Here is a 23928-nt window from a genome sequence, read left to right on the forward strand (position 1 = left end):
TTACCAGCCCCCAGATTTGTAACCAGATGACCCACTGCAAATGTGAAATGCAGCATTTTTATCCATCTTCCTGTGTGGATAAGCTTATTCTAAAGCATGTTCAGTAACTATGCTGATCTAATTTCAGAGATCTGGTATAAATCACTTTACCAGTAGTTGTCTCTATCATTGCTAAAACTCTGTTGCAATGCTAAAGATGGGCAAAGTGGCTGACAGTTCACTTGCTCAGACTGATCTGTATCTCTCTATATTGTATAGTCTTGCCAAATACCTCTGGTAGTTCTCAGCATGTAGCAATGAGGACTTGTAAGTAAGGCATTCATCTACAAATGTCACTTGTAAGTAAATGGTAAAGAAACCATTTTAACCTTGTATATAATGTTTATAATATGCAATAATATATTTTAACTACTGTATGTGGGCATGTTTACTGCCACTATGTTTTTATATGTATTTGGTTTAGGGCTTAATAGAATCTTTCCTAGAGGATTAAATTGCTGCAATCTGTTAAGGAGTGTGTACTGAGAAGCTGATAACTGAATCTGTACTCATATGCTCCATCCTTGCTCACACAGTTGTATATTGAAATATTAGAGCAGACTCTGCTACTGGATCATGGATGCTCTGGCACAATGGGGCCCACCTTAGGTGCCCAAGTCCCAGCTGTAGGTACCTGAGTCTCCCATCTAGCTGTAACAAAATCCAAGAGACTCTGCATGTCTGCTGCCTGGTTTGCCTAGAGGTACATAAGGGACTTCTTCCTGGCCATCTTCCTTTGATGAAGCAGAGGCTCCTAAAATGGCCTTTTCTCAAACCTGTGGTGGGAAGGTTCTTTCTGCAGCAGCCTGTGCATCAAAGCATTCCTCTAGACTGTAAGAAACAGGACTTCAAACTCTTCATCTTGAGTGTATTTGCTCTTATATTTCCATTGAATGATTATGTTGTGATTGCAAGGACACTTGGGTGACATAAGCCTGGGCTTGATGTAAATATTTTATCAAAACTAGAAAAATGGTTCCAGTGGAGACTGAGTATCTCACAGCTGAGGTGTGAAGATGGGTCTCTCTCTCAAGGACTGCACCTGAACCCAAGTTGAACTACATGGTTCTTCCATCGAATTCCACGCCTGTCTTACAAATTCTGTGAAGAGATAAAGTTGTGCAGGCTAAAGTCATACCAGGAAAGGGGTTCAAGGCCTGAATGTCCATGGCATCCAAACCAAGCATCTCTCTCTCTCTCCATTCCAGCTCCTCTGGCTGTTGTAAAGTGCTCCTCACTTAGCATGTAATTCCATGAGTTTCAGTTGCATTTTATTCTGTATGTACTGCACATGGATCCTGTGTGACAGAAGTGTGGGTCCTTTCCTACATGCAGCCTTTACAGCTTATTATTTTCCTTCTAAAACTTTCCTCCTTTAGTCACACAACCTTTATTATTTGGTGGTTAATGGCAGAAAGAAGCACTGCCTAGTATAATAGGGTTCATGTAGTGTTTTGAGCTGTGTGGAGCTATTTACATTCAAGCAAAGTAGCTGGGATAACTGACCAGTCTGACTTGGCCATATCTGCATGAATTGTCGTGTAATTTCTTGCACACTTTCTTAACTTCATTAGCAGTAGCATCCCATTAAAATATTTTCCTTTAATAGAAATGTTAGGTACATGTCAAGGTTTCTGTGGGACCAGAAATTATAAAAGATTCAGGCTGGTAGCATCAGCGCTAACATATCCAGAATCTACATATGGTTTTAAAGCAAAGAGTGTATTCTGTCCTTCTTCTGCCACGTTCTTTTGTCATGCATTCTTTCCCCTTCTGGTGCAGAGTTTGGTTGTAATTTCCTTAACTTTATATAAAAATGCACTCCAGCAAAGATGCTCTTGCTGCTCTGCTCAAGAGCAAACAATCTGGGAATACAAAAAATTTATGATGGTTCAGCTTGTTTCTATTTGGCTCAGACTGAGATAAAAAGTCTATGTTGAGTTATCCCAGATATTTTTTTCTTAAAGAAAAGAAAGAGGACAGTTTAGAGGACAGGAGGCATTAGGAAATGGGACCAACACACAGGACTGGTGAGCAATACTTTTAGATCTTGTATTTCTCTTTTGGTGTTTGGAATCCTCAGAATATCATCTGGGATCTCTTAGCTGGTCAAGGTATGAGGGCAGAAGCTGCAGGTGAAGCAAAGGCGTAAATATATGCAGGAGTTGAGCCCTGGTTCTGCCTTCAACAAACCTGCTGTCCAAGGGAATGCCTGTGGCACTTGGGGCTGGCCTGGGTTGGAAGGACAGGCTGTCCTGGCAGCACCAGCACTCAGGTTAAGGGGATGCTTTTGTCTTACATTTGGGTTGAGATGAGCTGAGGTCTGTTGGGTGCTGCAGCATCCTGTGATGAGGAGCAGTGTAGGATCAGAGAGAAGTACAATGCTCCAGGAATACCGGGGCTTAAGGAGCTAGCTTTCCATTGTCATTTTAGGAGCTTTCAGTCAGCCACTATCCAGAAAAGGAAAGTTGCTTCCAAGATTAACTGAAATCTATTCTAAATACATCTTAGAGTGTGCAAATTCCTAAAAGTAGAAAGTTGATACTCCTGCCCTTAGTTCCTTCTTACTTCTCAATGAAGTTATCAGGAAGGTGACTAGATTGGTGGTAAGATTATTTTAAAACAAGAACTAGAGCTAGGTAAGGATGGTTGCCCTTAATTAATCTGCTAGGGTCTGAGGGCTTTGTTTCTCTGCTCCAGAAGCAGGTGCATCACAAGCACTGAGTATCCAAGCCACACCCCTTCAGTTGTTACAGCATCAGCTGCTGGCGGAGCACTGAATCTTGGATGCTGGTTGTGGCAAAGCTGCAAGCTCTTAGGATTCACCTTGTTGGTCCAAATCAGCCCATCAGAGTGGTAGGAAAGGGACAGTATGAGTAGAACAAACTTCTGAAACAGTGGCTGCCTTATGCCCTGCTTGAATCAAATGTCCTGAGGAGTACATAGTGCTTACATGTATATTGTTTAAAATATGCATGCTGCTTTTCTTTGATAAAAAAAAAAAATATTAATGCTGGATCTTCCAAATATTATGAGTTCAATGGAAGTAAGATTTGGCTACTGTTCAGTAGGGGACAGAAATATCTGTCTTGCCTCCTTTTGTCTCTTTGTGGCACTGCTGTGGTTGTTTATTTAAAGGAACAAAATTCTCATTTCCTTTTCTTCTTCAAGACAGCGGTTTTGAATCTTAACTAGTGCAGCCTGAAGAGTGGTTTGCTGCTCAGTGCATTTTCCCTATGAAGAGTTATAGCAGTGCAGTGTCTGTAGATACTGTATTTTGAAAGACTCTGATAGAGAGGTACAAAAAGGAGAACAAACTTCTAATTTTGGTTTCTGCTGCAGATTTGGCACTTTGTCCGTCCATTTGATGTTCTATCATGAAATCCCATTCAAATTCTCAAATTCTAGTTCTTTCTCACAGTCAGGTGCTGATATCCCCAAAATAAAGAGCATCCTTTGAGTGAAGCTTTGTGGATGTACGGTGATAACCCCATCAAGACATTTTGAAGGAGTATTACCACTGACTGTAGATGACAAAGAAAAGAATGCTTATTCCTGTGTGTCCTCTCACAAAGTTTTTGGTCAATGGAATTCAGAGATCAAATGTCTTTCTTATATATTTTTCTCTTTCATTCTATGAATTGTTTAAATGTAAATTAATACAAACAATTAGTAAAATCTAAACTCTAGCTGTCAGAGATGCTGTATATTGATTGAAGTGGAACTGGAAAGAAGTATCTTGTGACTTATATAATGTAAAGCTTATTAAATGTTTATATGCTCTTCCATTTCCTATTAATTGAGACAAGATACAAACACGAATGTTTGTGCCAAAGATTGTGACAAGCTGTCTTTCTGGCAAATAAGAAAACTTAATGTATAAATAGTGTGCTTTTATATTAAGAATATAGTTCATGTAACTTAATAGTGTTGCAACTGGGAGAGGGATTTGATAAGCTGTAAATACAGTTATTTTATTTTTTGTACATTTTTAAGAAGGAAAAAAATAAATATTCCTATGTATGAGATAATATTTCTGTTGCTGTGGTGTGTATTACTACATCTCTCAATGAGTGATAGTATCAGTATGTACAAATACCTGAAGGGAGGGGGTGCAGAAAGGATGGAGTCAGGCTCTTCTAACTGGGGCCCAGTGACAGGACCAGAGGCAAGTGGACACACCCTAAAACACAAGAGCTTCCCTCTGAAATCAGGGAATGCTTTTTACTGTGAGAGTGACTAAGCACTGGGGTAGGTTGCCCAGAGAGGTTGTGGAGTCTCTATCCCTGTAGATATTTAAAAGCTGCCTTGATATGGTCCTGGACATCCAACTCTCATTTGCCCTACTTGGACCAGATGAACTACAGAAATCCCTTCCAATCCCAACTATTCAATGATTCTATGACTTGTTGGAGTGTCCTGGGAACCTGGATGGAAGCACTGACACAAACATCTTGGTGACTCCTGGGCACCTGCATTGAGATCCTTACCCACATCTGCTCCAAAGGCACTGAAGCTTGCCTGGCTGCACATCTTCAGTAAAACATTTTCATCAAACACTTCATTCTCCACCTGCTGAGTTTTGGTTTTCAAACAAGATTCAGGAGATTAGAACATCTTAGTAGTTGGGAAATTGTTTGGGAAAGCATTTGCCTCAGCAAAGGGTGATTCCCCAAGCAGTAGCAGGACAGCCCTGTCTTACAGTGAGGTGTAGGAGTTCTGTGCTCTGGATGAGCAGTGCAGGGTGAGCCGGGATCAGCTCCCATGGACTCCTTAAGGTAATCACATTTCCTGGGCACTGTCTGTGCTAGATGTTTAACTATGTTTTATAGGAAGTGGTTTTACTGAGTGGCTCTTAAAATGCAAATGCTTTAAAGCTGCGTGGTTGGCAGGGCTCCATGTGAGAGGCCATGGAGGGGTGAGAAGTGTGTTGGCTGATGAGAACCACTGCACCCACTGCGTGCTCAAGGGTGGGGCTGTGTCTGGCATGGCTGAGCCGGGCTCTATAGCAAGCTGACTCAGGCCACCTTGATTAAAGGTCATTAAGAAGAACTGACTCCCTTTTTGGAGGGGGGAGCAAAACACTCCACCTCTAGCTCCTGACCAAAATGTTAGGGGATCCACTGGAGCAGCAAAGCTGTGATTTTCAGCACCTTCTTGGCTCAATTTGTGCTGCAGAAAACAGCAATAGATTCTGGAGCACGCTGCTTCCCAGATGGGGCCAGGAGCTGCAGGATCACAGGGATCACATTCCCTCCTCCCCCAGGTGGTGGGAGATCCACTCCGGGACTGTGGGAGTGCAATGTGCTCCAGTGCCTGGGCCAGACACCTTTGCACAGCGAGATGCGAGGGACAGCAAGGGTGGCAAGTGGAGGATTTTAACACGCCTGTACAATCAAACACCTCCTTACACCCAGTCTTTTTATGCTAAATCGTATGATGGCCCTAAGGGGAGGGTGAGGAGAATGTACATCGCAGGGAGTCTGGCACACTGGAAGCTTGTGTAATAAAGCCTGTTTGCACTGAGCACAGGAGATAGCTGAACACTGTAACTGATGCTTCATTCAGGCTCCAGCCTGTCTCAAGCTTATATTAATGTGCAGTTCCACAAATAAGCTATTTTTTTTTAATCTCAAAAGGAAATAGGCATTTGTTTCTGTTACCTTCCAGCAGGCTTTAAACTACTTTTTGCACTCAGCTAATCCCAACTCCAAATTTAACCTAGGTAAAAATTTGAGGAGCTGAAAGAGCATGCACAGAAGCATCAGCCAGCCCCCTCCAGAGTGTGTCTGAGGCTGGCAGGAGTCCCTGCTGTGAGAAGCTCTGCTGCCGCCTCGTCAGCCACATCTCATAGTGACTAACCACAGCTACCCTGCCAGCCCATGCTCCCTTGCCACATCCTTGACGGTGTGATAGTCATTAGGAGGTAAAAAGGCCCCCTAAACCTGGAGAGGAATTTTTCTGTAGCAGTGAGGCTTTAAGGCTCCACGGGGAAGGAAGTAAAGCACATGGCACACCATCGCTAGCTGCAGCAGAATGTTTATTAGTCGGAAAGAACATTTAGGGGGTTTCAGTAGGTGAGTCTTTTTGTACTGTTGGTATCCACCACACATTGGTTTTCATCAAGATTGTTCAAGGTCACATATTTATATAAGAAAGCAATAATTCATATTTAGGTGCAATCAGTAATTCCAGTATGAAAAAGCACCGTGTCACAAAACAATTTACAATACAAAAGTCTTCAAAATCTAACATTTAAAAACAATATATTTGTTCAACAGTAATAACAATACAGTAAAAAAAATTATTTCTCTTCAAACAATACTGCTTATATATTTTGGCACTCAGAAAGAAACTGTCACAAATGTGCCTTTTTAGCCACGCAATGCTGCTTTGTGAGTGTCTATATAACAAGGAAAAACATGCTTTTGAAGTCAGTCATTTTGCCAGGTGCAGTTTGAACTGCTTTCTCCATTAAAAACAAACAAAAAAAAAACCTGAAAGAAAAATTACCCCTAAGCTGCAGCATGTCTTGTCTTTTTGGCCCACAACACAATCTGGAGATGCATCTCAGACTCAGTCTATCTAGGAAATCAACCCTGCCTGAAAGGCTGGATCTGAGCCCCACTTCACTCTCTGAACCTGACAAGAAATGTAGACCTAAGCCACCCAAATAATCATGTCTTTTGGGGACTGCCCCCAGGTTCTTGCTATATTAAGCACCCCAATAAGATTCTGACCCTAAAATTGCTGCTCAGGCTCTTCTTTTCCTTAATTCCCCTCAGTTAATTAATTTTGAAGTCACTTGCACAAATGGTCTTGCAGTGTGAGCCCACTGCTATTGTGCTGGCACAGCCAGCAGTTCCAAGGAAAATCAAGTTCCAGGAGCATGCACTGGATGAGTTATGGGGTGAGAGAGCCTGATGCCAGTGGGGTGCCCCAAGTCAGGAGACATTCCTCCCAGGTCTGCTCCTGCGGCCAGGACTGGCACACAGCATGGGATGGGTAAGCTTGAATCTGAGAGATGGGAAAGACAACACTAGATTTTCAGGAAGAATTAGTTTCCACTCAAAACTGACCCCTATTAAAAGAAGAACGCAGGTGCTACGTGCCGGGTGAAACACCGGTGCCTGCGTGCAGCTATGACAGCCCCTGAAAAAGGCTGATTCTAGTGAACATGCAGTCCTTGGTGCTATGTCTAAAAGCAGAACAATAATAAAAAAAATTAAATAGTTTTTACATCTTACATCAAAGATGCCACTACAAAAACACAATAGTATCACACATTAATTAGTACAGTCTTAAAAATGCAAACCAACGCTGGTAAGACTCCCATACATTCTGCATATCATATGTACAGGGGAGAACAGCTTCTCAAGAGGAGAGGACAGTCATAGAGAGATAATCTTCTGTTTTCTGAGTACGTTGCATAATACAAATACATTATCAGCATAAGGAAACTTAATTCTAACACTAAGAGCTCAGGAAAGATCCTAACTGGAAGTTAATAGCTGAGGGAACCGTGCACGTGCTGGGGGCACAAAACATACACAACCCTCCACCAAATTCTCTGTCTCCTTTGGTGGCCTGATCATCTACTTTCATTTTATCAGGTAGGTTTAACATGTTGCTCTGTAGGTACAGACTCCCAAAGCATGGAACAGCACAGGGCACATCCCCAAAAGCTGTCCCTGGTGTGCCTGAAAGCTGCTCACCTCTACATGTCCTTCTCATGGGCTTTGCCAGGTGGAGAACCAGCTGGAGACTCAGGATGCCACCAGATGAGCTTACAGCAGAACCGGGAGGAAAACTGACACATCACAACAGCTACAGGCAACAACACACAGGACACTTGCAATTCTAGACAGCCATAAGAAAAATATGCGGACCAAATTAATTTAATTCATAGTTGTCCCTCTCCTTTGTGACTAGTAGAAGTCTTCCTTAGGATATGTAGGTTTGCTTACAAAGCATTCATCTAGAGAGGTATCTGATTTTGCCAAGACACAGGATATACTGAACTCCATGGTGCTGCAGTGAGTCTGCTCATAGTAGATCATTAAAAGTTCCATTTGTTATGTCTACTCTATGCTGCAATGAGGCAACAACCTGAGGGAGCAGAGAAAACTCTCCCTGTGGAATGGTCATGGACTTAAAATAGGAACTGGACATTTTGATCCATTCAGATCTTGGCCATGTTTTATCTCAATTTATTAGTTTCTACAGCATCAAAAATATCTTCCCAAATTTAAACAAATTGTTCTGATTTAATCCCAGCCAGCAACTAAGTCCCACAAAACCACTCATTCCCTTCCTTCTAGTGGGATGGAGAAGAGAATTTGGAAGGGTAAAAGTGAGAAAACACATGGGTTGAGATAAAGGCAATTTAATAGGGAACACAAAAGCCCCATGCCAAGCAAAGCGAGGCATTAATTCACCAATTCCCATGGGCAGCCAGGTGTTCAGCTATCCCCAGAAAAACAGGGCTCCATCACAGGTAATGGCAACTTGGGAAGACAAATGACATCACTCTGAATGTGTCACCCTCCTTGTCCTCCTTTCCCCTACCTCTTTATATGCTGATACCCAGGGTGTCCCTGGGTCATTTGGGGTCAGCTGTCCTGGCTGTCCCATCCCATCTCCATGTGCACCCCAAGCTCCCTTGCTGATGGCATGGGGAGGGAAGCAGAAAAGTCCTTCACACCATGTGAGCACTGCTCAGCAATAATGAAAACATCCCTCTTGTTATCAACACTATTTCCAGCACAAATCCAAAACTGATCCTCATTCTAGCTACTGTGAAGAAAATTAACTCCAACACAGCCAAAGCCAGTACACAAATGTGTAATTACTTTTGCATCCATCACATCACTCACTCAGCAACATTTAAAAATCAAAAGGTATTAAGTACTCCTATCAGAGGAAGACAATATTGGTTACTTCAGGTTCAAGAGCAAAATAATGCTGAATATACAAATGTTAACTACAATACTGTCTTGCTAGGATGGAATTGAAGTGAGCAAGTGGAAGAGATAAACATATTGAAATGCAGCTCAATTTGTCTCCTTGAAGCAAGTGTGCAGACAAAAAAATCCCTAAGGTAATTAAGCTCTTCATTTATACCAGACATGGTGTGCCCACCTTGCTAGTAATTGCTCAGTCAGTTCTGCTCTTGTGATCACTGGGACTTCTGCATAAGAGCTGAAGGGCTAGCAGGGCTGAATCCAAGATGATCCAAAATAATGAAATAAATCACAATCTTTATGCCTAAAGCATAAATAAGAAAACTAAACACAAAATACCGAAGAAACATGATTTTGTGGAACATTTGTATGACTAACATCATGCATAATGTCCTTATAACCTTCCTTAGGTCCTTACTGAACTGAAACCCTGGATTTGATTTTTCTTTTTCTTCCAGATACTAATAAAAAACTATCTGGTTGTCCTGGAATTGGGAATAATGACAGGAAATAAAAAGTTGGTAGTGGCAAAGAACTGCAAGTTCTCCCCCAAACCACCACACTGGACCAATTAATCTTCCCTCTGAGTGCAGCAAATGAGCAGCACAAATGAAGTTTAGAATCTAAGAGGATTTTCTCAGGTGGGTTTGCTAATCACCATCATCCTGTCATCCCATTTGGTGGGGAAACGTGAGGCCAACCCTGAACACCACTGAAACCCCTGTCCCCAGGGATGAGAAAACCAGAGGTCACAACCCCAACACTTGTTTTTGACAGAGAAGAGGAAGAGTTTCCACCTGATATAACTATGCCAAAAATCTCTCTTGGTCGAAAGCATCTGGGTGCTCCTGCAGGACTGGGACACTGCATGCTGCATGGAGATGCACAGGAAGGTGCTGCTCCAGCCTGGAAGAAACCAGCTCCCTGTGGAGTAAACCAGGGCAGCAGAGAGTGAGCACCAGGCAGATTCAGTCTGCACTGCCTCAACAAACATGTACACAATAATGGAAAACGTATTGTTTCAGAGGTTCAGTGTGCCTGTAAAATGTTTAATACTGCAATTACTTAATAATAGGAAATAAACAGTGTGGTACACACAGGTGGGCCAAGGACAGGAAATCAAATAGGACGCTGTTCCATTTAAGTGCATCAAGCTTGACTCCTCCACATGTCAAGGGCTGGTGTTTGTTATTTGCTGGGGATGGCAACTGGGAGGTGGCTGCAAAGACTTGGAGAGCAGGACGCCCTGAGGACATGCCCTGGGAAGGTGAGAACATCTTTGGTATAAGGTCAGGGCAAGAGGGGAAGATCTAAACCATCTCAGGTGCGCAGTAAGTGAATACTATGCAGAGGTTGGGTGGCTACTGTGTGCCTCGAGATCTAGGAAGCCCTCAGCCTGCCTAATAATCTCATATGACCATGTCTGTGGCAGGATCCAGAGTCCCCAGCCTCACCACACAGGGCTGAAGCAGCCCAGGAGGTACCACTGACTGGACTGGAGTAGAGGAGCTGTTCTGTGCTGGCTACTGCTAAGAGGGTTTCACTGTGCAAATTCAAATACCCTGGGCTACAGGCAGGGACCTCTCTACAGTTTTTAATTTCTCTAGTCTTTTCACACTACAACTAAAGCTCCTTTTTTTGCATTGCCTATTAGTTGGCATTAATCAGCATTTTACAGGTGATAGCTTAATCCCAGCTACACTTTAACACAGCATGTGGGAAACAATGAGAAGCCCCTTACATCTGGCCTTTCCATCTTGTTAAGATATGGACAGTACATCTGAAAAGCTTTATACCTTATCCTGTGAAAATCCTCACCCCAGAAACAACCCCTCAGCATGGATAATTTGGAAACAACAGCAGCAAAAGCCAGGATGGAATAAGGGATGCTGTTTTGATACCCATAGTAGACAGGGATAGTTTCTACAAGGGGCAAGGACATTTACTCACATCCAACAGAAGGCCAGAGGCACATAATGGCTTCTGCAGTCCCTCAGCAGTGATCCTGGTTTCTAATGTCACTGATTTCCATGCCAGTTTACAATCCCTGCTATCTTTCTATGTGCTTAAAACACAGATGTTCATTCCACTGGCCCTAACCTTCAAAATGACACCTGGGCTTTGAGAGTCAATGGGGCTTTCCCTTCTTCTTTTCTACCATGACCAGGAATGAACTCCTACCGTCAATGTTTTGTCCTCAGTTGCACTTAGGGAAAACCTTATGCTCATCCTGGGAGATGTTTGTTCAATGCCTGCCAGGGTACAGCAAACAGCTCTGCTGCTTAATTTTGGAGTGTATTTTGTCAGCACCTCTGACAGAATGTGCAGCAGACAGAGCTGCTCACATAGAAGGTGCCATTTCTAGTTAAGCCCTATCTCAAAACACATCACACGATGTGTCTGACATATCACTGCTGTTTATCTTACCTGCCTACTGTACAATCAGTGGAAAACTCTGCATGCAGCTCTGAGCACTGCTCAGTTCTCTGGCACTTGCCAAGTTTCTCTGCATTTCTGAGCACAAGTTCTGCTTGCGATGCCAAGAAAATCAACTTTTCCCACTTTTAAAACTCCTACACGAGATCCTGCTTAGTAAGACATGGAACAAAGAATGCATCCAAACACCTCTCCAAGGGGCAGGTGAAATATTCTTCTCCACCAGTCTTGCAGCAGGGACTCAATCTGTAACTGCTGAGCCCAAGGGCTGCCATGCCAGGAAACGGAGGGAGCACCATGAGACAGAGAAAAGGAGGTGATGGTGTACTGGTGTTCAGGAAGACTTGTCCAGCCAAGAGTCAGACTTGCCTGATTGTTTCACTTGGCACTTGTAGGCTAAACTGCAAAAGGAAACTCTTGAAGGATGCCTCCTGGATCCTGACCTGCTATATTGCTATCATGTTGCATCTTACACCATTGGTGCTAAAAAAAGGAGTTTTAAAAGAAGGAGGCAGCTCAGCTCAGGGAATTTGTTCTGAGGCAGGAGATTCCCTTCTCACTGCCTCATGTCCCTGGGGACCTGCCAGTTGTCACCGTGTTCTCTGGTTCACATGGACTGAGACATAATGGTCAAGGCCATCTTCTCATCTTAGCTCAGTCTGCAGATTAGGGCTCAACATCAAGTTCATCAAGTTACCACAGTTCACCAAGTTTCCATGAGTCAGCTGAGACAAGGTTCTGCCCACAGCAAATGCAAGTAATGCGACTTAACCTGATCTGCAGTGAAAGAAAATCAAGCTAAGCTGCATTACTGCACTTTTGCCATCAGTGAAGAGAGTTCTGGGACTCATCCCCCAGAGGCACTGGTGAAATCACGGGGAGTTGGTCATGTGTGACTACTTCCTGTGCTGGTGTGCAATATTTCTGCACACAGACCTCATCCAACTATGAAATTTACACACTTCTGGCTTACTGTTTTAAGTAGCAGAAAACATGGAGGTCATTCTTTATAAAACAGAACAACAAAGGACAGAATGCCCCAGGAAGAAGATAAAAATCCTACAGGCTCCTAAGAACTGCAAGGGAACAGCATAGCTCTGGGTACCTGAGGAACATCACTGAACTGTGAACTGACAGGGCTTCAAATAATGTTGAAACATAAATGTTTCTTCAGTCCCTCTCAAACTCTAAGTGCTCACAAGAACACGTGTGTTGGTTTTAAAAGGGTTGTGCTCCCTTTTCCCTTCTCAAAGCACCCTGAAACAAAGAGAGGCTGCTGCAAAACCCACAAGTCATGGTCCTCACTTCACATCTTCTGGCCCACAGTTTGACAAGCAGACTGGGAATGGCAGAAAAATGAGACTGGCATTTTCCATGAGTTCAGTCTACATGTAAGATGTATTTATTAATTCCTCTCGACAGCATGTGGCGAGGGCTGCCTCTTGCACATGCAAGTAAAACTAAAGAATGCATGTACAAACTTGAGAAGTGATATGAAATAGTATGTGCTGTCTGCCATCCTTCCTGTGTGGAGATATTGCTAATGAGTCACTCAAAAGTCTGACTTACTCTGCTATTTTTTATACAGGATACACCACTTTGCCTTCAAAAGCTTTATGAAGGCAGTTATGATTCCAAATCCAAATGACAGCAAAGCAGAAAATTTCAGTCTGAGGCACAGCACATCACTGTTGTCCTGCTGATTTGAGGTCTGTTCTGCAGATGTTCTTATCACAACTTCAGCTACGGATCACTCTTTAAGTACATGTAGGGGCAGAGAAAGAAAGGGATAGTTAATAATTTAAAATAATACTGATCATCAGTGGCAGTCAGGTAAAAGAATAACCTTAGTTCACTCTGTAAATGTTTATACAATAGCCTTATCTGCAGCTATGACCTCTGCAGCTGTAAGCTAGTTCTTATTATTCCAAATTTTGTGAACTGTGGGAAGCATTACATCTCTGCTGGCCTGAGGTCACAGCACAGGCTGTGCTTTCAAACACGTGTTGTACGGGAGTGACATGAGAGGGGAGCCTGGCCCCAACACCCCAAAACTACAGAGTAAAAACAAACTGAGAGATTAGGTTCTGAGCCAGAAGTATCTTGTAAAATGAAAAAGAGGTGGTATGCAGTCACTTAGATAAAAGGCAACGTTTCAAAAGCTTCAGTCACATGCAACTGCTTTCACAGCATTAAAAGAAGATGGAACTGTAGAAGGTATCCAAGTTCACCTTCAGTAAATGCCAGCTTCCAGAGGTCTGGGCTGCTTTGGACGTGGGTGCCTGTCCCGAGCCAGGAGGTTGGAAGTTCAGCAGGGATCCTGAGGTGTCACCTTGTCCTGCCCCCAAAGGGGTGGTGATGGAGCACCCCGGGAGCGGCTGGGCTGGCAGCACTGGTCATTCCCATCTGGCAGAGGGGGTGTTGATCAGTCCATGCCCACTGACCTTCCTTCAGCAATCCCCAGCAGTCTGGCCAGCCTTCTTCTGCTGAAAAACAGCCCTAAAGTACATGACTTTTAAAATCCATGAGGTGATGGGCATGGGAGAGAGGGCCAGAACCTCTCCAGGTAAAGCAGAAAATTACTTTGAACAAGGTAGGCAGTCTGTCCTTTGAAGGGTTAGATTTGTGCATATGGTGTCTAATTAAGATTTGGGAGAAGGAGATGGGGAACATTTTCATCAGCCAGAAGAATTGGTGCAAAACTTGCCAGTGTCGCTCATAAAGCCTGAAAGTGCTGGGTATTAAAATCTGTTTGTGTCTGTGGTTGGGCCCCCTTTGCTTTCTTATTTTCCCACACTCAGCTCAGTATTTTGATGAATGTAATGGAAATACATCATCAATTGGATTTTTGTGATTGTTTGAGACAAAGATGTGTGCTCAAAGACATTCATTGAGTGTCATTACTCACTCATAAAAAATTTAGTACAACTGATTAGCAATGTTATTTTCAAATTACTTTTATTTTCTCTTAACATGCTTTGTCCTTCACACCTGGCAAAGCAAATGGTATAGAAAAATTAAGTATAGGATTGCTTCTGTCAGTTACTGTACTTTCTAGTTAGCGTACCACAGAAGATTATTTATGCTCAACTACTTATGCATGACTTCTAATTAGTACTTAGCTAATCATCATCTGCAAAGCAGACTTCTTTTACTTGGTTTATTTTAAATTAAGGCTACTGGGGATTAGTATCTACAAGGTCACTTGACAAAATGCCAGCTTTGCCTGTCAGACAAAGGTTGGTCTAACGAGCTCATGAATTCCCAACACCAGTGCCTGCCTGCATGGGTAGCTCTCCAACAGGATCACAAAGCAGACTTCAGCTAATGACTGATTAATGCCAATTTAGTCAGCATAATGCCTTCTGTTGCTAAAGCTTTTCCAGCTTTTCTTTTGCAACAGTGCTTGTAAAGTCCCTAAGAAATCCCACGAGTGTACTAGCTTTGCATACAGCAACTTTGACCAAAGGATAAAATTTTGCAGCAGCAAATTTCAGAACTCCTGCACCTAGGCGGAAAGATAAACATTCAACATTTCTCTCAAGAGCTGAACTTTTTTTTGTTTTAATTTTTTATATATATATAAATATATCATAAAGCGTACCATTTCCTCATTTCAGTACAGATTTTTTTGAACTTTACTAAAATAAATGAAATATAAATGCTACAATTTTATGTTTAAAACAAGTTTTGATGACAGCCTTCCCATAAGAGCAGGCCCAGAAACTCTGTTAGCTACACGGAGAGAGACAAAAACACCCCCAAAACTTCCTGCTGTGCAAGAGCATTCAGAACAGCAGTTGTGTCTTAGCTGGAGCTGCTTGCAGTTGTCCATGAGTTCCTCATGTGAATGCCCACTCCCCTAGTAGCAACTGCTTTATTACTAACCTGAAAATTTCACATTCAACATGTATCTCCCTTAAATTCATTGCCAAGACCCAGTTTTTCATATCTGTGTCTGCTTTTGCTGATCCCAAACGGCAAGAGGTATTGTCAGTTGTGGATTGGGAGATCAGGATTGCAAATTGAATTTACAGATAAAGCCATATGACTTCAACCACTGTAAACCTAGTTAAAAAATGTCAACCTTCATTTTGTCCCTTCTCCTTCACAACCTGGAAAGTATTCACAGCATCAGAACAGCGAGGCATAGGAGTGGATGATACCCCACACACATTTTGCACTTTCATACTTCTTCCCAGTCCTGTCTTTGATTTTATCTGGTGTCTAGTGGACAGGAGAGGAGGTTCCAGGTGAATCCTACCCCACCCATCACAAGCCCTTTGGTTCAGCCTTACTACACTTTCAGGTCCTGCAGGTTAATACCTAACAACTAAAGCAGCAATCTAAAATCTGTCAGTGTGTCTTGCTGCCAAGGGGCTTGTTGTTGGTTTACTCCTCCTCAACACATACTTTCCAAAACAGGTACAAACAAACAAACAAACAAACAGGAAAACCAAAATGAAAATTTAAAAACAATGATAACACCACAATGTCTGTTTAAAACAGTACTGCCCGTGCTCTGGACAAATTGTTAAGAGCAATTCAGCATTCTTATAATTAATCCACAACAAAGTAAGCTATAAGATGCCACAAATGAAGGCATAATTGGCCATACAGAGGCAACACTACCATGAATGTTGTTTGGCAAGAAAAAAACCAAAAAAGCAGATACATAATTCATCCAAAGGACAGGTTCAGAACTGCCCGGCACTGCTGGGATCACACTGCAGGAGACGGACTATGGATGGATCACTCTTGGCGCCTCGGATGAACTCTTCCAGAGAGAGCTTTCCTAGAAAAGAAATGTTTACTTAGCATGTGTGGTGAGTTGCAGCAAGCCTCTGGACAAGCATGATGGAAAGAAGCTGGGGAAGCCAGGAAAATCCCTGGGAAAGCATCCCTGCAAGGCGAAGTCCTGCCTGCCTACACCCTGTTGGACTTGCAGATCGTCCCATGTGTCAGGACACCCCAGCCACCCCTGGAGGCCTGGAGGGTGCCTACCATCACGGTTGGTGTCCATCTGGCGGAAGATCTTCTCAGTCCTCTTCTCTGGTGTTGACTCATCTTCTGGCATCTTCATTACAGATGAAACCATCTTATAGATTGCCTGTGTGACAGACAGGAGCAAAGAGCTGGTAAGAAGCGCGTTATCTTGATGCAAGGGTATGATGACCTTCTCCTGTCACAAACAGGCAGAACATATCCTCAGAGCACCAGCAAGACTTGCTCTTTGGGTGCTGAGGGGTGTTGGGTGGCACCACTGCATGCAGCTTCCCTCTTCAGTGGGACACTCGTTTGTGTTTTTTTATTTAGTCATGGTCAAACACCATCTGGGCTTGGACTAAGATTTCATTTTTCCTTATTATAACAGTCTTTGGCAAATTTATCATTTGTACAATATATTAGGCGATGGCAGCTCCTAGAGCCTGGAGGAACAGCCAGGACACCAAGGTCTTGTCCCATGCTGTGATGATGCTCCATGCTTTGGTCACACAGGCTTCATCCTCACCACACCTGTCTCCTCACCCTGCCTTTGGTTCTCCCCCATCTCCTTTCCCTCCCTCCCTCTCAGCATCCTGTCCGTGGGGAGCAGTGACTCACTCCATGCATTTGCTGCATTTCACAGATAATGAAGACTGGGGGTTGGTGTGTGCACAGCTCAAAATACCTTTCACAATTTGCTCCACAGAGACCAGATGTTCTGGTCCTACAGAGCACCACTACCACCCATAGCTATTCTCTCCACAGACAAATGCATTAGTCACCTTTGGTACTAGCTGTCCCTGAAAGAGGGGTAATGTTAACTTGAAAACAAGGACGAGGATCTGTCTGTGCACTGGGTTATCCACAGGGTTATCCAAACCCTGGTGGCAAACATAAGCATGCAGCAGCAGTAAACACAGGGCTTTGTGTTAGGTGTCTCTGCAGTGCCACACCTGGGAGAGCAGCAGCACTCAGAGGGCTGCAGGGTGGTGGCCTTGGGGGTTCCTCCCAACCATCTGGATGGGCAGCACAGCCCAGCCCAAGGAAGCATTGCCCTGGTCCAACTGGCCCCTTTTGCTGACTTCTGCAACTCACTGGCTGTCACCTGCTGTCTCCTGACTGCTTTAGCTATTTGTTCTTCCTTTCCTCCTGCTTTGGGAGGGGGGTCCTAGGTGCAAGCCAAGATTTCTCACTGGGTTACCCCTCTCCCCTCTTTCCCTTCATGAAGGCACTCTGCCTAGCAGCTCAGATCCTCTGGCTCAGGATCCCCAAGGACTGGCTCCAGGAATATAAGAGCACAGATGGAGGCTGCCACTAAGCAGCACAGGCATTTTACACTCAGACTAGGGAGCATCCGCTTCCTTGGCCATCTTGCTGGCTTCTCCTCTGCCAACAGCTCACCCTTCACATCTCCCAGGAGAGTTAGTGTTCCAGAGTAAAGGTCAGAGCTTCAGTGGAGACAGGGATGCTCTCCACACAGTCATGATGCTCTGATACCAGGAGCACAGAAGAAAGGATGAACATGTAAGCACATATGAGGGAGCTGGGGGATGAAGGCCATAGGGAAGGAAAAAAATGGGAGAGGGTGGACAATAAGAATTTAGACCTTGCTCATCCTCATCAACATGCAAGGCTTGCAAGGGTCAGAGCAGAGATGAGGCTTATAAATCTGCCAGTGTTTAAGCATTTGAAGCTGTCTGGCTTTTGTCTGGGGTAGGAAGAGAGGTGGAGGGGTCACTCCTTCTCTCTGGGTGAGAGGACAGCAAAGCAGAGAATCTGCATTGAAAGTGTGGGAGGAATGCCCCAGACTGGGAGTGAGGGCATGTTTACCCTGATCAAAGTAACCATAGTAAGAATATGCAGATTTTTAGGACAAAAAAAGCACTTCAGGATGACTTCATCCTACAGGGTCCTTTTCACAGAGGCGTGTGAAGGGAATAACAGATGAGATATTCTAGGAAAGCCAGATGGGAATAACATAGTGAGCGTTCCTTTCATGCTGAAAATGGTTACTCTGGACAAATTCTTATGTCCCTACTCAGAAGTTCATTGGGAAGTTTTCCTAAAGTAAAAGCCAGCTGAAGCTGATTAAGAATCTTGAGACTTGCCCCATATTAATTCAGTGCAGCTACACAAAACTCTTTATTGTATGTTTGAAAGAGCAAATTCTGAAAGGAATTTGGTTTCATGCAATAATTACATGGGGCTGGGCTGTACTAACCCTGGGCTAGGACCTGGCACTGAAAGGCTGCAGGGATTTCACTCCACATGGAATGCAATTCCTTGGCCTCCCAGAACCAGTGCTGAAAAGTTCCATCAGTGGCATTCAGCACTGGAAGTTGATACCTTCAGCAGTCTCCTAACAGTCAGGGCAGCTTTAACAGGTGAGCTTCTGTCAGGAGTGCTCCATACAGCTCCCTGGCACCCCTGAATGACATCAGAAAGTTGTGCCTCCAGAACCCTGTGTACATCACTGGAGCAAGCACAGGCTCCAGCTTCATCTGCTGCCCTGCTGAGTTCTCTCCTTTGATCTTCCAACTCCATGTGGAGGACCAGCAATGGGTGATTTTAGGGCAAATCCCTTTGCCCATTCACAAAGGTTTTGCTCCCAGTTGCTGGCTGCCACTGCTGCACTCAGGCCAGAAGCTTTGGTGAGGCTGCATTTTTCTGGTATACTTGGCAAACTGTCCAAAACCTGATTATGGTGCTGGTAGCAGCAATGACAGCACAAATTTTCAGATGATTCTTTTTACTCTGTTGAAATAAATTCTGATGGCTAGAAGTCACATAAAGTGAATGACTAGACTGAAAAAAATTGTTTTCCTCTCAATCTCATAGAGATTTTTGACACTGTCTCTACAGAGCCATATCAGCTTTTGCTTCTTCCCATACCAGCTTCTGTTTCTTCCTGGCTTGCAAATAAGCTATCCCAGCAAGTGAAATGTATGCGCGCTGTTTTTATTAAACAGAAAATGTTATTCTTGTCTCTGCTCAGTATTCTTAAAATGCCTTTTGAGTCCATACAGTGAAAAAATATATCTGTAGAACAAGGTTTCCATCTCTCATTTGAACTCTTATTTTAAAAGATTAGCCAAATATGTCCTGTTTCAGCAAGGGGAAAAAAAAATTCTTCTAACTGGTTTGCAGCTATTTTTGAGTGGACTGGGCTATTTAGATTATAGGTAAACATATGGGAGACATGAAAAGCCTGAGACATGAATCTGAGAGGAACTGTGACAAGGTCTGTCAAGAGGGCAGGCTATGAAGCCTCTTCCCATAGTAGTGTGCAGATGTGCTATGCCTGGTAAGTATAGCAGTATCCCATGGAGCTTCTTTTTTGAGGCTCTACAACTGTCAGCTCACCACTCAAGTCCTTCAGCTTCCAAACTCTGCAGTTGGCTTCATGTGGATCTCTAAGCAGAGTTTTTTGGAAACTGGCCTAGGGATGCTCATGGGCAGGCATAACATGTGTGGTTAAGGGGATGATGGTGTATGGAGCTTAAAGCAATGCAGGTGCTTTGCCATCTAACACATTCCTTTGAAAGGAAAACAGGCCTTAGAAAGCTGTTATGGATCATTTACCTTCATCTCCTTGGCAGCTGGCCAGTCACAAGGGCTCCTGTGGGACATTTTAACCAGCAGTCCTGCTGTTTCAGTGCTGCTGCTACCACCACTGTTACCTCCATCTCTGAATGCAATGCTGAGCAAGAGTGCAGTGCCTGCATTGCCTGCAGTGCTGTTAGATTAGGCCAGAGCAATGGAAAGAAAATGCAAGGAAGCATCAGCACAACAGTGAAAATCACTGCAGAGAGAGGGCTGTCAAAGCATGAAGAAAAACAGACTGAAAAAGAAGAGACATGTGCCTTGCCCCTATGCTATTTAAAATACAGTAATCCCACAGTAACAGGGACAGTATTTTTTCAGTGAAACGAAGACATTTAGACTAAAGGTGTTTCTTTTAGCATTCATTTTGATGTACTGTCTCAAGCAAAAATCACAATGAAAACATAATCCTGCTCTATCAATTTGCAAATGTATGCTAGATAAGGGACTTGCAATAAGTTCCTTTGAGACATAAAACAGAGATATGTCAGAGTTCTGATTTTCACTCTCAGAAAAATGGTGATGGCTGAGGGTCCCCAGGAAGACATTTGATAGAAAATACTGTCATTCCATATGAAAAAATAATCATCTTTTGTAAATGAAAGTGATAGTTGTTTGTCAGCTTCTTATATCTAATCACTCTACTTCAAAGGAACCTCTCAACAAAGCAAGAAAACACGCTCATCTGCTTCAGTTTCAGATATCAGCTGAACATGTTTCCAGAGACTACACAACAAATCCCATCCCACTGGGAGGCTCTCCTGGTGGCCAGTGCAATACAGGGAGACCAATGCATTCAAAACAACCTGAAAGAAGAGAACAGGGTGAGATCTAGAAGCACATTGCCTTATGGGAAGCTCCATCACAGAAAGGGCAGCTTTCATGGTTTAAAAATTGCTGATAGTCCATGGTACAGAATTAACTATTTTTCAGGCTGTTCACTTCCATGATTGCTTTTTGTGTGGTCCCTCAAAATTGGGTCCCTCAAAATGAGGTGAGATTATAAGCATCATGCAGTTGATTTTCACATTCAGTCTGAAAGGAGGAGAGAGCCAAACCTCCTGAGAATGCAGAGGAATGGCAGGAGTGCCAGGCTGAGGGCTGTGCACAGCCAAAGTGCTGCTCGGGGTTGGATTCACACGTTGACAGAATGCTGCCCTAAGACGACCCCTAGGCTGCAATTTTGTCTGATGATGGCATCATGGCTGTAAAAGACAATGCTATGATTTGGTACTGACATAAATATAGAGAGGAGGCAGAACATTTCAGCCTCTAGACTTGCTGGCAAGAAGATCTAGGGCAACTGGAAAAAGCTTCCAGCTTAGCTGATCCTTGTTTGGCTCACTACAGAAAATCCAGCCACCAATATTTTCATTTCATTTGACATGAATGAATTTGTGGCCTTGTTCTGTGTGTTTGTGGATCTCCTTGCCTGGGGGGTTTGTGCTGACTGTCAGCACTGAGCCTTCCTGGGCTCCTGGACAGCAGCAAGGGGTCCTGCAGACCCCGGGTGTCTCCTCCTCCAGAGGAGCAGGTGGTCACCTGGCTTTGGCTCCTCGTGTTTCCTGTGCACGACATTAGTTCTTTTGGCATTCTTTTGGTGCTTCATGAGGAGAAATACAGCCAGAAAAACAATAATTGACAGGCTGTTTATCCTGCCTGGGGTAGAGGAAGATTTGTAAGGAACAGAGGATCTTCTAGTGCAAATATTCCACGGGGTTTGTCGTGGCACATACAGGGAGGTCCTGCTCCTCAACTGCAACACTGGAACACAAAAGACACTAAGTGAAAGACAACAAACTCTAGATTTGCAGCTGTATTGGCCACTGTTTGAAGGACGTGAGAAGGGCCCTGGTAGAAAGACAGGAGCATCGCCTGTGAGGCTGACTCCCTACACACAGCTTGACATCACAGCCTGTAATTTGTGTGCATTTCTTTCCCTTGGTTTTCCGTGCAAATGTAAGTCTGAATAATATAGTACGTTGTTAGCACTTCAAAATTTCCAGGGAAAGGAAAGGCTCTTGATAACAGGCTTTTTTTTTTTTTTTTTACAGTGCTGCATTGAACAGATTCAAGCTGTGTAAATACACTGCCATATAAAAATGTTTTCAATCTTTCAGTAGAGTGATGTGCCTCAAGGGCAAAAACATGTTGGAGAAAGCCAGTGAAGTGGGACTCTTAGTAACACCACAAGAAAACACAACCAAAGAAGCTATGTATGGAATCATCCTCTACTCAGATAAGGGTTATCTATATTGTCAACTCAGTATGATGACAGCTAGCATGATTCTAACAATGCAGACCTAACTGGAATTAGGCAGAGAGAACCTTTATAATATGTGAGCTGGTTCTTCATAATAAAATTATTTCAAAGTAGATTTGATTCTTTTTGCAGAGGGAGCTTGCCTTCCTTAAAAGTACATTGCCTGGTTGTTCTAACATACCTACTTGGTTCAAATGTAATTAATCAGAATTAATTGACAGGGTTAGAGAATCATATTTATCAGCATGTTAGTTGCTGTGCTCGAGCCCAACAGAGCTCCCAGGGAAGAAATATCCATGCAGCCTGTTGCTCTGGAAGAACTTGCAGTGAATATTAAGCTGTAGTTTGAACTGTGACACAATCTTTGCCAAATGAAATAGCATTTTATATCCAAGCAGTTATACAAGTTTATAAACAAGTGCTGCCAGTTTTTCATGTAAGGTCTCAGGACAGCATTGCTTCACAATTTGCTCTGAAGGAGGGAGCCCAGGGGTGCCTCTGACCAGCACATACCTGCACAATTTCCAGCATCTCTGACTTACTGATGTACCCATTCCCATCAAGGTCGTACATACTGAATGCCCACTTCAGCTTTTGCTCCAGTTTTCCTCTCGATGTTACACTCAAGGCTATGATGAATTCTCTGAAGTCTATTGTTCCATCTCCATTGGCGTCGAAAGTGCGGAATACATGCTCTGCAAACTTAGAAGCGTCCCCGTAAGGAAAAAAGTTTCCATATATTTTTTTAAACTCTTCCATAGATAAATGTCCACTTGGACAGTCTCTCAAGAAGCCTTTGTACCATTCCTGGATCTCATGTTCTGTAAAGTCTGTACTTTCTAGCAAATCCTGCATGACTTCAGGGCGTAGTTTGCTGTTTTGCTTTCCCATATTGGAGTTAAAATACTACCTGCAGACCAAAAACAAACACATATTAATTATTATTAATTATTGATACTGATTTGCTTGGAGGCTGTAGAAGAGCAGTATGCTGTATTCTGAGTTTTCTGATGATAGTTCACTCTTGGGTAGCACATGAAACCTTGGATAATGCCCAGTACTACATGTATATTCTGAAAAAATTAATAAACTTAATCTACATGTTGATTATATTGTCTTTTGACAGTATGGAGAGCAGTAATTACACTGAACTTATTGCCATCCTATTTTGCCCTTAAAATCACGAGGTAAGCAATAGATGTTGCAAGGTACAGCTAACCAGTAGCTGCGTGCTGCAGCACACCCTCCATCCCAGTCACCCAACTGTCCTGAGGACCTGGCTTAATGAAATACAATTTTTGCATCTCTGGTGGAAACCAGAGTGGTACAAAGCCCTGTGTTCCCTTGGTCTTGTTCCAAAATGGAATCAAAGTGCAACTGCAGAGAATGCTGAAAACAGTCACTCCAATGCCCTTTTACATACGTCTTTATAACCAGAAAGTGACCCAGAACCTGCCTCTTTTGTTTGGCATAGACCAATTCCCATTTTACTTCAAAATTAAGATATAATCTGAAGAGATTTTATCAATGGTAGGTTCCCCCATTCAAACTATTACTGTTGTTTTAAAATCTTTCTTGTAGCAAAAAACTGGATCTATTACTAATAGTAATCTGGGTGGTCATAGCTCTTTGAAAAAA

The 23928-nt window shown here is 43.3% G+C and overlaps 1 protein-coding gene across 1 annotated transcript; it reads right to left on the bottom strand.

Annotated features, from left to right (window-relative positions):
* Positions 1 to 16135: 16135 nt before the first annotated feature.
* NCALD (neurocalcin delta) lies at positions 16136 to 23181 on the bottom strand. Its single transcript, XM_062503298.1, has 3 exons — positions 22804 to 23181; positions 16443 to 16548; positions 16136 to 16233 (listed from the first exon to the last, which is right to left on the bottom strand). The coding sequence occupies exons 1-3, from the start codon at positions 23179 to 23181 to the stop codon at positions 16136 to 16138; spliced, it is 582 nt and encodes a 193-aa protein (XP_062359282.1).
* Between the last annotated feature and the right edge of the window lie 747 nt (positions 23182 to 23928).

Source organism: Cinclus cinclus, chromosome 1 (assembly GCF_963662255.1).
Source record: "Cinclus cinclus chromosome 1, bCinCin1.1, whole genome shotgun sequence".
Classification (NCBI taxonomy): domain Eukaryota; kingdom Metazoa; phylum Chordata; class Aves; order Passeriformes; family Cinclidae; genus Cinclus; species Cinclus cinclus.